The 16,491-nt window shown below is 41.8% G+C and overlaps 1 protein-coding gene across 11 annotated transcripts in view; it reads left to right on the top strand.

Moving 5' to 3' along the window:
* Positions 1-5,150: 5,150 nt before the first annotated feature.
* LOC118377818 (glutamate receptor 1-like) overlaps positions 5,151-16,491 on the top strand; it is a 242,301-nt gene continuing 230,960 nt past the window's right edge. For 10 of the 11 annotated variants that reach the window (XR_008128737.1, XR_008128754.1, XR_008128715.1 and 7 more), the window contains exons 1-2: positions 5,152-5,481; positions 5,691-5,825. Coding sequence is in view for 8 of the 11 variants with exons in the window: in XM_052514396.1 (XP_052370356.1) it covers positions 5,400-5,481; positions 5,691-5,825 (217 nt within the window). In the remaining 3 variants the exon portion in view is untranslated. Of the gene's footprint in view, positions 5,482-5,690; positions 5,826-16,491 lie in introns of all 11 variants that reach the window. The other variant, XM_052514412.1, reaches the window with a different exon arrangement.

A 16,491-nucleotide genomic window follows, 5' to 3' on the forward strand; every position in this document is an offset into this window, starting at 1 on the left:
CGCAAACAAAGCATCCTTCACTCATGCTGCCAAACATATCCTCCTAAAACTGACCATCCTACCGATCCTCGACTTCGGTGATGTCATCTATAAAATAGCCTCCAACACTCTACTCAACAAACTGGATGCAGTCTATCACAGTGCCAACCGTTTTGTCACCAAAGCCCCATACACTATCCACCATTGCGACTTGTACGCTCTCGTTGGTTGGCCCTCGCTTCATACTCGTCGCCAAACCCACTGGCTTCAGGTTATCTACAAGTCTCTGATAGGTAAAGCCCCGCCTTATCTCAGCTCACTGGTCACCATAGCAGCACCCACTCGTAGCACGCGCTCCAGTAGGTATCTCTCACTGGTCACCCCCAAAGCCAATTCCTCCTTTGGTCGCCTTTCCTTCCAGTTCTCTGCTGCCCATGACTGGAACGAATTGCAAACATCTCTGAAGCTGGAGACACATCTCCCTCACTAGCTTTAAGCACCAGCTGTCAGAGCAGCTTACAGATCACTGCACCTGTACATAGCCCATCTGTAAACAGCCCATCTATCTACCTACCTCATCCCCATACTGGTATTTATTTATTTATTTATTTATTTATTTTGCTCCTTTGCACCCCAGTATCTCTACCTGCACATTCATCTTCTGCCGATCTACCATTCCAGTATTTAATTGCTACATTGTAATTACTTCGCCACCATGGCCTATTTATTTCCTTAACTTACCTCATTTGCACTCACTGTATATAGACTTTTTGTTTTCTTTTGTTCTACTGTATTATTGACTGTATGTTTTGTTTATTCCATGTGTAATTCTGTGTTGTTGTATGTGTCGAATTGCTACGCTTTATCTTGGCCAGGTCGCAGTTGCAAATGAGAACTTGTTCTCAACTAGCCTACCTGGTTAAAAATAAAGGTGAAATAAAATAAATGCCATTTGCACAGACTGTATATAAACTTTATATTTTTTTCCTTCTCTATTGTGTTATTGACTGTATGCTTGTTTATTACATGTGTAACTCTGTGTTGTTGTTTGTCGCACTGTTTTGCTTTATCTTGGCCAGGTCGCAGTTGTAAATGAGAACTTGTTCTCAACTAGCTTACCTGGTTAAATAAAGGTTAAATGAAAAATGTAAAAGCCAGGATGAAGCGGCAGTAGAAATTAGCAAATCCCAGGAAACCTTGCAGCTGCACTCTGGATGTGGGTTCAGGCCAATCCACCACCCCTCTCATCTTGTCAGAGTCTATCTGTATATTTACAGCAGCAATGATGTACCCTAGGAAGGAGATGGGGGAGCGATGGAATTCTATTTTTATGCTTTAACAAAAAGCTGGTTCTCCAGGAGACTCTGATGGACCTGTCGGACGTGGAGGACATGTTCTTGAGCTGACCGGGAAAAAATTAGGATATCATCAAGGTAGACAAACACGAACCGGCCAACATATCATGGAGCACATTGTTGACCAGGCTCTGGAACACTGCGGGAGCATTGGTCTGTCCGAATGGCATAACAAGGTACTCATAGTGTCTGCTAGCCGTGTTAAAAGCGGTCTTCTATTCATCTCCTTCCAGAACCAGATGGTAGGCGTTCCGAAGGTTCAATGTAGAGAAGATTGTCGCCCCATGTAGAGGCTTGAAAACCAAGGAGATGCGTGGTAGAGGGTAAAATTGTTTTTACCGTGATGTAATTTATAGGCCCCGGTAGTCAATATACGTGTGCAGGGTTTTGTCCTTCTCCACAAAGAAGAAATCTGCGCCAGGTGAGGCAGAAGGACGAATACTCCCTGCAGCAAGAGAATCCTGTTGGGGATGAATCAGAATTAGTTGGGTAACATAGATAAGATGTTTTATTTTCATTATATGCTTGTGAGTTACTTGTCATTTAGAACGTATCTTGTTGTACTATAGTGGTGGCCATTTGCAGTTATCCTTTCTCTGTCCTGGGTTCAGTTACTTGGGCCACAGAGAGGGGAGAGGTCAAGCTTGTCATCATATGTAAACGTATATTTTAAACCATGTGAAGGGATGATTGAGGGGGAACCAATTATCTCTTGGCTCCACAATGTCTGTGTGCCAGTCACTCCCTACTTTTCCCATCTGGGAGAGGAGGATGGCAGTGTCTGGAACCATTCTATGTTCCCTCTCTGGTTGCCCTTATCTTGACCTAGAGGCTCACTCTCCTCTCCGTGAGCTTGTCCAGAATGGGTTGTATTTGGGACGGGAGTGTCTAAAATGACAATTGATATATACCATTGGGTGAGGTAATGTCTTGGTACCATTTTGTACCGAGAACGAGATAAGAGCTTTGTTTAAGAGACCAAACTGAACGATAATTTATAGTCAATGTTGTCTGGCTATGGGATACTCCTCTCTGAAGTAAAGTCTTTCTTTGTGTAAGTTCCTAAGACCTGTGGTTTGTCATGTCGACTAGGGGGGTGGATCTTTGCTATAAAAGATCTCAGTTGCCATTATGTTAACCACTCTCAACTCTTCATTAGAGATACTGAAATGTTGAAAGTCAAAATGCTATTGCAAAAGCTTAATTATTATTAGAGGTGAAGATTAAGCATTTTGGAGGAAGAGTTGTAGCGCGGGCCTTATTGAAAATCTCCCGGAGGTCTTGGTACTCCGTGGGATTGGCAAAGAGATCCAAGGCTTCTCCCAAGCCCGTAGGAAGACATCCCGGGGCAAGCTGCACCTACTTCAGACAATGTGCATGGCAGAACGGGTTCCAACCCATGATAGAACCCGTTGCCCATTCGATCAGAGGATTGTGCCTCTGGGGCCATGAACCCCAAAACCACATGTTAATGGTAAACATAGTGTGGGAGACTTTGAGAATAGAGTGCCCATCCAGCGCTCTGACGTCCATGGGAATGGAGAGGGGTTGTGTGGGGATTCTCAGCTCTGACACCAGGGTAGCGTCCATAAAGCTCTCGTCGGGCCCAGAGTCAATGAGCACCCGGAGAGACTGGTCACCCCACAACAGGATAGCATGGAGAGGAGTATAAGAAATGGAGGATGGGAAATTCCCCGTACGGCTCACCAACTTACTCATACCTACTTGATGATCCTGGTCTTTAATGGGCAGATAGATAAGACATGTCTCGTAGCTCCACAATACAGCCAGATCTTGATGTTTATTCTGCGTAAATGCTCAGCGGGATACAATCTACCCCTTCCCAGTTGCATGGGCTTTGGAGGAGACGACTCGACAGCTGTCTGTGATATTCGAGAGAACTCGGGTGACATCGGATCCCATCGGAAAGGTGGTCATCAGGGACTTCCAGGATTCCTTGAGGCGAGGTGGAAATCGAGGACGAGCGAGGGGGACAGGGAACAGACTCCATCTACCTCCTTCGTTCCCGCAGCTGCCCATAGATCCAGATGGTCAAGGCTATGAGGGAGTCGAGGTCCATGAGCAGCTCCCGGGCTGCGAGCTCGTCTTTAATCCCCTCCAATAATCCATGAAGGAACACGTCCAACAGGGCTTCCGGGTTCCAGGCATTCTCAGCCGCCAACGTGCAAAAATCCATCACATAATCTACCACACTGTTGGAGTCCTGTCATAGTTGGAGCAGCTTACCAGCCACCAACTCCTCCAGACTGAGGAAAATGGTGGATTGTTGCTCCCTCACCACCGTAGCCCAGGCGAGAGCCCTCCCAGACATCAGCGTTATCAAGTACACTATCCTCGAGCAATCAGAGGGAAATGAAAAGCGCTGCAGCTCAAAGATGAGAGAACACTGGGAGAGTAACTGACAGTCTGGGAGGTTACTGTAGTGGCAGGCTGCCTAACAGACAATCCGCGGAATTGCTCCAGAAAAGTATTGAAGGCACGGTCATGGCATTCTGCCAAGGTCTGGAATCCTTCCATAAGACCTTGAAGTAACTCCGTGTGTCTTCCAATGGTGGCTCCTAGGAAGGAGATGGCATTGTGGAGCTGGTCCGAGTCTGCTAGGTCAGTCACGGCCAGTTTGTACTATCAGGACTCAGGCCAAGACCCAGATGCAGACAAAGGAGGCGGATAGTATGAGTCTCAGAGTTTATTATAGTACAAGGGGCCGGCAAAAGGTAAGTCAAGCCAGGCAAAGGGTTGTAAACGAAATCAGAGTCAGGCAGAAAGGTCAGAACAGTGGGCAGGATCAGGGACAGGACAGGCAGAAAGGTCAGAACTGGGAAGACTAGGAAAACAAAAACTAGAGCACAGGAAACATGGGAACACGCTGGTAGGACTTGACAGGACAAGACGAACTGGCAACAGACAAACAGAAAACCCAGATACAAATACACCGGGGATAATGAGGGGAGATGGGAGACACCTGGTGGGGTGTGGAGACAAGCACAAAGACAGGTGAAACAGATCAGGATGTGACAGAAAGTGCTGAACTAATAAGCCTACCTCATCGCAGCTAGTTTGCTTGCACTTGTTTATACTTAGAGTGTTAATGATATAAGAATAAACATTATGAATTTACTGAACAGAAATGTAAAAATGTTTGTGTATGGTTCAAAAGTAAAAACTCATATTGGCTTTCGTTATTATTGAAGGAGAATGCGGTTGTTCTCGACTTACAAATCCACAAGGAGTCAATAGTAACCACATTTGTTTAAGCAAGTCAGCCATATCAGCTATGGTTTTTGGAAGGGTAGTAAATGAGGCTGAGTGAAATGTTTCGCTGCCGCTCAAGTCTCCGCTGATAGCCAGGTGTAGCAGTGGTAAGGATTCACTCCCAGGTGCTGAAAGGAAAGCTCTGCTGTTGGGACAGCTTTATGTAGGCCCTAACAGTTTCTGGGCATCGTTTGTCAATGTTATAGTGCAATTAATGTATTGCTTCGTGTTGTGTAGTGTAGTGGCTTTGCTGGCATTCATTAAAAACACAAATAAACAGTGCAATTACGCAAAGATTATGTGGTGCATAATTCCCCTATAGGTCCATTTGAGCGGATTACGTAGAATGATGTCAAATTCAGATGTAAGAAAATGTTATACACTAATAAAACACTAGATGAACCAAGGAACCATAGCCATTATGACAGTTTCAATCCAATTCCAAGTATATAAAACAACATACAAACAGAGCGCCGGCGAGATCCCCCCAGCGTCTCCTGAGAGGCGTTGGTGCGTTCGGTAGGTAGGGGCTAGAGTTGAAGTCACCGCTCCGTATCATAACAGCCGAGGACAAGCGGGCATCAGCAGCGCGCGAGAGAAAGAGCGGGAGGAGAGAGAAGACAGTGAGTGACTGCAGTTGCATGCTCTCTCTCGACGTTGGATGGATGTTGTTGTAAGAGCATCTGTAACTGGTAGGAAAGGAGTGGGGAAGAGGCGGTATACACTAACTCACCAAGGAAAGATCTATGCTTGGATTTCGGATCTTTTTTCTTCGCCAATGCAAAAGGAAATATGCAGCGAAGCTTCACCCTCCTGTACACCAGTTTTCTGGGGATGTGCTTGGATTCAAGTTTTCCAAGTAACATCAATATAGGTAGGTGAAAAACATGCGTAAAATGAAGTCTGGCAAAATTATTGTAATTGTTTATTTATTTAGTCTACAAAGCTTTAAACGAAGCTTTAAAGTTGTATTCAACATATGTCGCTGATTAAACAGTCCAGATATATTTATCTGTTCTGTGTTTGCGTTTAGTTTGCAGAGAGTCGTTTTATTATTAACCGTTGATTCTGTATCTTTCACAGGGGGACTATTCCCAACCGAATCTCACGAATATGAGGTGTTTCGGTTCGCGCTCTCGCACCACCAGGATATCCCCAAACTGGTGCCGCAGGTGGATATGGTCAAGATGGGCAACAGCTTCTCCATGACATATGCCTGTAAGTCTCTCCTTTTCCCCACGGTTTCTGTTATCCTCATCCCACCCATCCTTCCCAGTTATTTCCTAGTTTGCTTCATATGTTATTTATGCATACGATCAATATGTTGTCCTTCTGCTCAACGAGATCACTGGCCAACGCTTGTCCTGAAATGATTTTCCTTCTATTTAAATGAGTCTGTCATTGATAGTTGGAGATATCACATATGAAATTACAGCTGGTTGTTCGCTCACTGTAAAGAGGTTCCGAGAATGTGTGCTTTTGTGGATCCATCTGCTTCGCTTTCTCTCTCTTTCTCGTCAGAGGCGGTGTGCGTGCTTGTGTGAGCGAGAGAGAGACCTCAGTGCAATGAACAGATTTTTCTGACAATCTACCCATATCAGTAATATACATGTAGGCTACAAACATTAGAACCAGACGCAACAAAGTGGTTATATATTTTAAAAAATGTATTACGTTCTGACACCCTTCCCCCTACACAAGCCAACATGCACTTCCTGCGCTTGAAATATTATCTGCCGTTAGCGCAGATCAACCAACCCCCCTTTCCCACCGGCATTCAGGAGAAACCTGTTACCACAAAGCGCTTTTCCTAATTAGCGACGGATTTGTATTCGCTTAGCTTCAGCTGGCACCAGCTACTTTCATTAAAGTGTTAAGCGCGCGGCTCAGGTTCATTTTCTCATTACAGTAACCTAGCCAACAACGCCATACCACTTAAATGGCTCCAACCGCCGTGACTCACTCAAGTTCATAAGGTTGTCTCTGTGCGTTTCAGAAACACGTCTAAATTAGGGTTCTAATTAATGGAACACTATAGGGGAAATATTGCATCGGAGACCTTTCATTCGTTCACCCTTGGACATCATATTCTTTATGGATGAGGTCACTTACATGGGGGCGAGCGTGTAAGGTGACACTCAAATCTAATCAAAATCAAATCAAATTGTATTTGTCACATACACATGGTAAGAAGGAGGATTTATAGTTTATTGCGAAGCACCGCGGATCAATGGCTGTCACCGGTCAAGCAGTTAAGACGTTACTCTCTTGTAAGTACATCAACCAAAGACTCGATCAGGTGTTGTCATCGCACAGCCTGTCTGCCCCTTGGATGCCCAAATTAAATAATGTTTAACCTAATCGTTTTAGTATTAGTGTCACAGTCACCTTCCCTTATTAACAGATGCAGACAATGACGCGATTTTGTAACATGTTTTAAAGATCAAGGCGATCTGGTAGCCCAACCTATCCCCAGTCTGCTGAAAAGCAAGAAAAAAACATGATAAAACGAAAAAATAACTTAATTCCTGCATTTAAGTTTATTTTTGTGTGCCAGCCTGCACTTTTTGGATATTAAACAACAAGGTGCCCTTGAGTTTGAATATTTTTCTTAAGTTGCTAAGTCTAAAGGTAGGCTATATCCCAGGTGTTCCATGTTGGCCCCTTAAAACGGGCATCAGGCCGATGCAGCTGGGTGCTGAATGCAGATGAAACATACACAATAGATTCTCCTCCCTGACAACTCTCTCGTTCCACACTAGTCTCCTCAGGACTGCTTGAAGTGCACCATTCAGTTTCACCGGCAGACTTTTTAGACATTGATAACCGTGTTGTCTCTGTGTTTTGTTCCTACTTGGAGACAAGACTTGAATTTAAAGGCTGTTTTTATTCTGTTTCACATACTTGTCATGTTTTTCCTCAGATCTCAGATCTCTGATCTCTGCCTCTTAGATATACAGTTCCCTTTTGAAAAGAAAAGGAAATCAGAAGAAAATAGTTGCTCATCATCATCAACAGTTTATATATTTTAAGTCACATATGATATATAATGCAGTATTACTGTAACACATGATATCTAATGCCGTATTACTGTAACATATGATATCTAATGCCGTATTACTGTAACATATGATATCTAATGTCGTATTACTGTAACATATGATATCTAATGCCGTATTACTGTAACATATGATATCTAATGCAGTATTACTGTAACATATGATATCTAATGCCGTATTACTGTAACATATGATATCTAATGTAATATGACTGTAACACATGATATCTAATGCAGTATTACTGTAACATATGATATCTAATGTAATATGACTGTAACATATGATATCTAATGCAGTATTACTGTAACATATGATATCTAATGCCGTATTACTGTAACATATGATATCTAATGCAGTATTACTGTAACATATGATATCTAATGCAGTATTACTGTAACATATGATATCTAATGCCGTATTACTGTAACATATGATATCTAATGTCGTATTACTGTAACATATGATATCTAATGCAGTATTACTGTAACATATGATATCTAATGCCGTATTACTGTAACATATGATATCTAATGCAGTATTGCTGTAACATATGATACCTAATGTAATATGACTGTAACATATGATATCTAATGCCGTATTACTGTAACATATGATATCTAATGTAATATGACTGTAACATATGATATCTAATGCCGTATTACTGTAACATATGATATCTAATGCCGTATTACTGTAACATATGATATCTAATGCCGTATTACTGTAACATATGATATCTAATGCCGTATTACTGTAACATATGATATCTAATGCCGTATTACTGTAACATATGATATCTAATGCAGTATTACTGTAACATATGATATCTAATGCCGTATTACTGTAACATATGATATCTAATGCCGTATTACTGTAACATATGATATCTAATGCAGTATTACTGTAACATATGATATCTAATGCAATATGACCGTAACATATGATATCTAATGTAATATGACTGTAACATATGATATCTAATGTAATAGATATCTAGTGCAATATAACCGTAACATATGATATCTAATATAATATGACTGTAACATATGATATCTAATGTAATATGACTGTAACATATGATATCTAATGTAATATGACTGTAACATATGATATCTAATGTAATATGACTGTAACATATGATATCTAATGCAATATGACTGTAACATATGATATCTAATGCCGTATTACTGTAACATATGATATCTAATGTAATATGACTGTAACATATGATATCTAATGTAATATGACTGTAACATATGATATCTAATGCAATATGACTGTAACATATGATATCTAATGTAATTAGACTGTAACATATGATATCTAATGTAATATGACTGTAACATATGATATCTAATATAATATGACTGTAACATATGATATCTAATGCAATATGACTGTAACATATGATATCTAATGTAATATGACTGTAACATATGATATCTAATGCCGTATTACTGTAACATATGATATCTAATGTAATATGACTGTAACATATGATATCTAATGTAATATGACTGTAACATATGATATCTAATGCCGTATTACTGTAACATTTGATATCTAATGTAATATGACTGTAACATATGATATCTAATGTAATATGACTGTAACATATGATATCTAATGCAATATGACTGTAACATATGATATCTAATGTAATATGAATGTAACATATGATATCTAATGTAATATGACTGTAACATATGATATCTAATATAATATGACTGTAACATATGATATCTAATGCAATATGACTGTAACATATGATATCTAATGTAATATGACTGTAACATATGATATCTAATGCCGTATTACTGTAACATATGATATCTAATGTAATATGACTGTAACATATGATATCTAATGTAATATGACTGTAACATATGATATCTAATGCCGTATTACTGTAACATATGATATCTAATGTAATATGACTGTAACATATGATATCTAATGCAATATGACTGTAACATATGATATCTAATGCCGTATTACTGTAACATATGATATCTAATGCCGTATTACTGTAACATATGATATCTAATGTAATATGACTGTAACATATGATATCTAATGTAATATGACTGTAACATATGATATCTAATGCAATATGACTGTAACATATGGTATCTAATGCAATATGACTGTAACATATGATATCTAATGTAATATGACTGTAACATATGATATCTAATGCCGTATTACTGTAACATATGATATCTAATGTAATATGACTGTAACATATGATATCTAATATAATATGACTGTAACATATGATATCTAATATAATATGACTGTAACATATGATATCTAATGCAATATGACTGTAACATATGATATCTAATGCCGTATTACTGTAACATATGATATATAATGCAATATGACTGTAACATATGATATCTAATGTAATATGACTGTAACATATGATATCTAATGCCGTATTACTGTAACATATGATATCTAATGTAATATGACTGTAACATATGATATCTAATATAATATGACTGTAACATATGATATCTAATGTAATATGACTGTAACATATGATATCTAATGTAATAGGACTGTAACATATGATATCTAATGTAATATGACCGTAACACGTGATATCTAATGCAATATGACTGTAACATATAACATCTAATGCACACACACACACACACACACACACACACACACACACACACACACACACACACACACACACACACACACACACACACACACACACACACACACACACACACACACACACACACACACACACACACACACACACACTCATAGGGCATGAGGGGTAAGAAACAACATCTTTATCAGGATAAAACTTGTCACGACAGGCCTGATGGAAACTGGTAAACTTCTCAAATGTCGACAAAACAAAATACTGTAGACGAGGTGGGATCTTTTTGTGTCTAAAATAAATTATGCGAGAAATGTCGGTGGAAACACTGATAGAATAACCTTCATATCGAAGTAAACTTGGAGTCATGCGATGTCGTCAGGAAAGCATGCAGTTTATTAGGCTGCAGATGAAATAAGTTCTGATGAACTTCACAGGGTGGTGAAAGTGCACAGTGATGAGCTTGATGCTTCTTTCTGATCATTTTCAAGGGTTGTATTCTGGTGACATGATCATTGATGCTTGACTGCTGTTTGAATTCAAAATAATATCATTCTTTTGTCAATAATAATCTCATCATGTAGGCTATACGTGCACTCTATCCAGCAGAGCGCTGACACAGTACTGTATCATACCGGAGTGGGCACACTCCCTATATAATACCATTCTGTTGTGTAAAAACCATCAGTAGAAGTTGAAAATGCCATGGAAACCCATTTCACTTGTATTTTTTATTCAGTACATGTACATTTTACCACAACATGTATTTTTATTTGCACTAGATCATCACACACAGTCTTTTATCTGCAGCAAATACATTTTATTGGAAACACATCTGTGGTGGGAAAATGCACATATAGTTTTAAGCAGATTGGAGAATATTCACATGACAATCTTGTCAACAATTGGATGGAAACCTAACTTGTCTGAGTCTTTTAAAGGCCACTTGTATTTCTAAACATGTTTTGTGCTAAACAACCCTTGAGCTGAGATGGGTATTGGCAGCCGCTGTGATGACAACACATTCCCAGATTGTGGTGAGTGAGCAGTGATCTTGTGTGTGTGTGTGTGTGCTCTGCTCTATTGCTTCTCTCCATCCCTAATGTGAAGGGACAGATCAGATCCTGTTAGCTGAGACAGACAGGCTTTGATGTGACATGCATCATGTAGCCTATCGGTTAGAGAGTTTGTACAGTAAACCAAAGGTTGCTAGTTCTAATCCCTGAGCCGCCTAGGTGAAAAATCTGTCAAAGTGCCCTTGAGCACTTAACCCTAATTGTTCCTGTATGTCACTCTGGATTAGAGCGTCTGCTAAATGACTAACATGTAAATAACACAAACAGTGACTCTGGTTAGAGGTGATGTACATACGACAGAGAAGACAGTGACACCATTTCTCTCTGTGTCTTTGATTCAAGTGGATGTAGAAAAGGTTAACATTAAAATACATTTTGGAATCTTGACTTTATGATGACCTACTTAGTGTGTGTGTATGAATTAAAGTTTATCCGTGTTCATATCTGTGTGTGTGTGTGTGTGTGTGTGGAATACGTGCATGTGTGTGTGTGTGTGTGTATTTGTTCATCTGTCGGTGTGTGTGTGCGTCTGGGTGTGTGTGTGTGCTTGCTTGCTTGCATGCATGTGTGTGTGTGCATTTGTGCATCTGTATGTGTGTGTGTGTATTTGTTTGCGTGTGTGTGTGTGTGTGTGTGAATAAGCCTGGGCAGTTATGGGCTATGACGGTTAAAGGCAGTTAGAGGCAGTGGCTGAATGGCTCCTTGTGCCTGTGGATGAATGGAGCTCCTCCGGATGAGGGAGGAACTCATCAGCGGGGCTGAGGCCTGTATGACTTGCACCCCAAATTGAACCCTATGCCCTATTTAGTGCATCACGTTTGACCAAAGCTCATAGGGCCTAGATAGGGAATAGGTTGCGATATGGGCAGCAGTCTATATGACCATCCACTTCCTCCAGTCCTCCCCCTGCCTCCCCCTACCCTCAACCCTCACCATCTGCATCCCCCTCCTCAACACCTGCTGGGGGAGACAGAGTAGGGCACAAGGGAGTCTAACAGTTGGGTGTTGGGCGAACTAGTAAAGGTGAGAGTACACACAGAACAGAATAGATGGTGTAAAAGGGAATGGCTGACGTTGAGGAAACTGTGATGTATTTCTCCTGTTGAGTCATCGACAGTGTGTGTGTGCGCGCCCTGTGTGTGTATGTTTGGTCATCTGTGTGTTATATGTGTGTGTGTGTGTGTGTTTGTGTGTGTAGCCTACATGTTCATAGGAAGATCTAGCCTGACTCTCTTTCTACATGTTTCCCTGGTTAAATATAACTGCAGTGGAATGGATACCTTGAGCCAAACAGAGAGTACCAGTCAGTCTTCCCCTTGGTTAGCGTTGACATCACCATAATCTGCTATTGACTAGCTTTAGAATAGGGACGGAGTGGAGGCATAAATAGCTGATTTCATGTCAAATCTCCTGCAGCCATTTGGTCATAACTCAAGTGTGGTGTTGAAATAATATGTTGGTGAGGTGTTGCTTTAACGTTGGTTATCTGGTGAAGAGATATTGTAAACAAAATATCATTTTACATTACAATTAAATACTGGTAATAAGAATTGCTAGCCATGTATGACAAAATAAACATTCACAATTAAACTACAATAATAAAATAACAATTCATTCATAACTGTAATATATATTATGCTAAAAAGAAACCTCTGTTTTTTTCGGGTATCCTTCTAAGTGACCACATTGAGATACAAAAATAAATAGTATTAGCAAAATGATTACCACAATTATCTATTCTAGTAATGTTATTTATATGACTGACCAAACCAAGCAGTTCTAGCATCACAACATCTAATTGGAATCCATAGTTAACCAGATTCATGTTGTCACTATAATCTTCTGCAGCATTATTTCTCTTCTCTCTGAGGGCTTTTAAAGGAAGTGTGTGTGTGTGTGTGTGTGTGTGTGTGTGTGTGTGTGTGTGTGTGTGTGTGTGTGTGTGTGTGTGTGTGTGTGTGTGTGTGTGTGTGTGTGTGTGTGTGTGTGTGTGTGTGTGTGTGTGCGCATGTGCATGCCCTAAGCCAGGTCTGATCAATGGACTGGGGCCACACAAAGACATCCAGATCAATAAGAGGATAGAAAAGAGCTTCCTCTCCAAATTTCCTGGCCTAAAGGACCAATAGGAATTAGTACTACAGTATTATAGCCTGGTCTAGAGGACCAATAGGAATTAGTACTACAGTATTATAGCCTGGTCTAGAGGACCAATAGGAATTAGTACTACAGTATTATAGCCTGGTCTAGAGGACCAATAGGAATTAGTACTACAGTATTATAGCCTGGTCTAGAGGACCAATAGGAATTAGTACTACAGTATTATAGCCTGGTCTAGAGGACCAATAGGAATTAGTACTACAGTATTAAAGCCTGTCCTAGAGGACCAACAGGAATTAGTACTACAGTATTATAGCCTGGTCTAGAGGACCAATGGGAATTAGTACTACAGTATTATAGCCTGGTCTAGAGGACTAATAGGAATTAGTACTACAGTATCATAGCCTGGTCTAGAGGACCAATAGGAATTAGTACTACAGTATTATAGCCTGGTCTAGAGGACCAATAGGAATTAGTACTACAGTATTATAGCCTGTCCTAGAGGACCAACAGGAATTAGTACTACAATATTATAGCCTGGTCTAGAGGACCAAAATCAAATCAAATAAAATTGTATTTGTCACATACACATGGTTAGCAGATTTTAATGCGAGTGTAGCGAAATGCTTGTGCTTCTAGTTCCGACAATGCAGTAATAACCAATCAAATCAAATCAAATCAAATCAAATTTATTTATATAGCCCTTCGTACATCAGCTGATATCTCAAAGTGCTGTACAGAAACCCAGCCTAAAACCCCAAACAGCAAACAATGCAGGTGTAAAAGCATGGTGGCTAGGAAAAACTCCCTAGAAAGGCCAAAACCTAGGAAGAAACCTAGAGAGGAACCGGGCTATGTGGGGTGGCCAGTCCTCTTCTGGCTGTGCCGGGTAGAGATTATAACAGAACATGACCAAGATGTTCAAATGTTCATAAATGACCAGCATGGTCGAATAATAATAAGGCAGAACAGTTGAAACTGGAGCAGCAGCACAGTCAGGTGGACTGGGGACAGCAAGGAGCCATCATGTCAGGTAGTCCTGGGGCACGGTCCTAGGGCTCAGGTCCTCCGAGAGAGAGAAAGAAAGAGAGAATTAGAGAGAGCATATGTGGGGTGGCCAGTCCTCTTCTGGCTGTGCCGGGTGGAGATTATAACAGAACGTGGCCAAGATGTTCAAATGTTCATAAATGACCAGCATGGTTGAATAATAGTAAGGCAGAACAGTTGAAACTGGAGCAGCAGCATGGCCAGGTGGACTGGGGACAGCAAGGAGTCATCATGTCAGGTAGTCCTGGGACATGGTCCTAGGGCCCAGGCCAGTTGAAACTGGAGCAGCAGCATGGCCAGGTGGACTGGGGACAGCAAGGAGTCATCATGTCAGGTAGTCCTGGGGCATGGTCCTAGGGCTCAGGTCCTCCGAGAGAGAGAAAGAAAGAGAGAAGGAGAGAATTAGAGGTAGGCAACAACATCTCCACCCCGCTGATCCTCAACTCTGGGGCCCCAGAAGGGTGCGTTCTGAGCCCTCTCCTGTACTCCCTGTTCACCCACGACTGCGTGGCCACGCACGCCTCCAACTCAACGCACACCGAGCTCGGGTGGTTGTTGTCCTTGATTATCTTTATGGCCTTCCTGTAACATCGGGTGGTGTAGGTGTCCTGGAGGGCAGATAGTTTGCCCCCGGTGATGCGTTGTGCAGACCTCACTACCCTCTGGAGAGCCTTACGGTTGTGGGCGGAGCAGTTTCCGTACCAGGCGGTGATACAGCCCGCCAGGATGCTCTCGATTGTGCATCTGTAGAAGTTTGTGAGTGCTTTTGGTGACAAGCCAAATTTCTTCAGCCTCCTGAGTTTGAAGAGACGTTGCTGCGCCTTCTTCACGATGCAGTCTGTGTGGGTGGACCAATTCAGTTTGTCTGTGATGTGTATGCCGAGGAACTTAAAACTTACTACCCTCTCCACTACTGTTCCATCGATGTGGATAGGGGGGTGTTCCCTCTGCTGTTTCCTGAAGTCCACAATCATCTCCTTAGTTTTGTTGACGTTGAGTGTGAGGTTATTTTCCTGACATCACACTCCGAGGGCCCTCACCTCCTCCCTGTAGGCCGTCTCGTCGTTGTTGGTAATCAAGCCTACCACTGTTGTGTCGTCTGCAAACTTGATGATTGAGTTGGAGGCGTGCGTGGCCACGCAGTCGTGGGTGAACAGGGAGTACAGGAGAGGGCTCAGAACGCACCCTTCTGGGGCCCCAGAGTTGAGGATCAGCGGGGTGGAGATGTTGTTGCCTACCCTCACCACCTGGGGGCAGCCCGTCAGGAAGTCCAGTACCCAGTTGCACAGGGCGGGGTCGAGACCCAGGGTCTCGAGCTTGATGACGAGCTTGGAGGGTACTATGGTGTTAAATGCCGAGCTGTAGTCGATGAACAGCATTCTCACATAGGTATTCCTCTTGTCCAGATGGGTTAGGGCAGTGTGCAGTGTGGTTGAGATTGCATCGTCTGTGGACCTATTTGGGCGGTAAGCAAATTGGAGTGGGTCTAGGGTGTCCGGTAGGGTGGAGGTGATATGGTCCTTGACTAGTCTCTCAAAGCACTTCATGATGACGGAAGTGAGTGCTACGGGGCGGTAGTCGTTTTGCTCACTTACCTTAGCTTTCTTGGGAACAGGAACAATGGTGGCCCTCTTGAAGCATGTGGGAACAGCAGACTGGGATAAGGCTTGATTGAATATGTCCGTAAACACACCAGCCAGCTGGTCTGCGCATGCTCTGAGGGTGCGGCTGGGGATGCAGTCTGGGCCTGCAGCCTTGCGAGGGTTAACACGTTTAAATGTTTTACTCACCTCGGCTGCAGTGAAGGAGAGGCCGCATGTTTTGGTTGCAGGCCGTATCAGCGGCACTGTATTGTCCTCAAAGCGGGCAAAAAAGTGATTTAGTCTGCCTGGGAGCAAGACATCCTGGTCCGTGACGGGGCTGGTTTAGAATTAGTACTACAGTATTAGTTACAAATTTAACTTGAATTAAATGAGTTG

The sequence above is a fragment of the Oncorhynchus keta genome, chromosome 4, assembly GCF_023373465.1.
Source record: "Oncorhynchus keta strain PuntledgeMale-10-30-2019 chromosome 4, Oket_V2, whole genome shotgun sequence".
Classification (NCBI taxonomy): domain Eukaryota; kingdom Metazoa; phylum Chordata; class Actinopteri; order Salmoniformes; family Salmonidae; genus Oncorhynchus; species Oncorhynchus keta.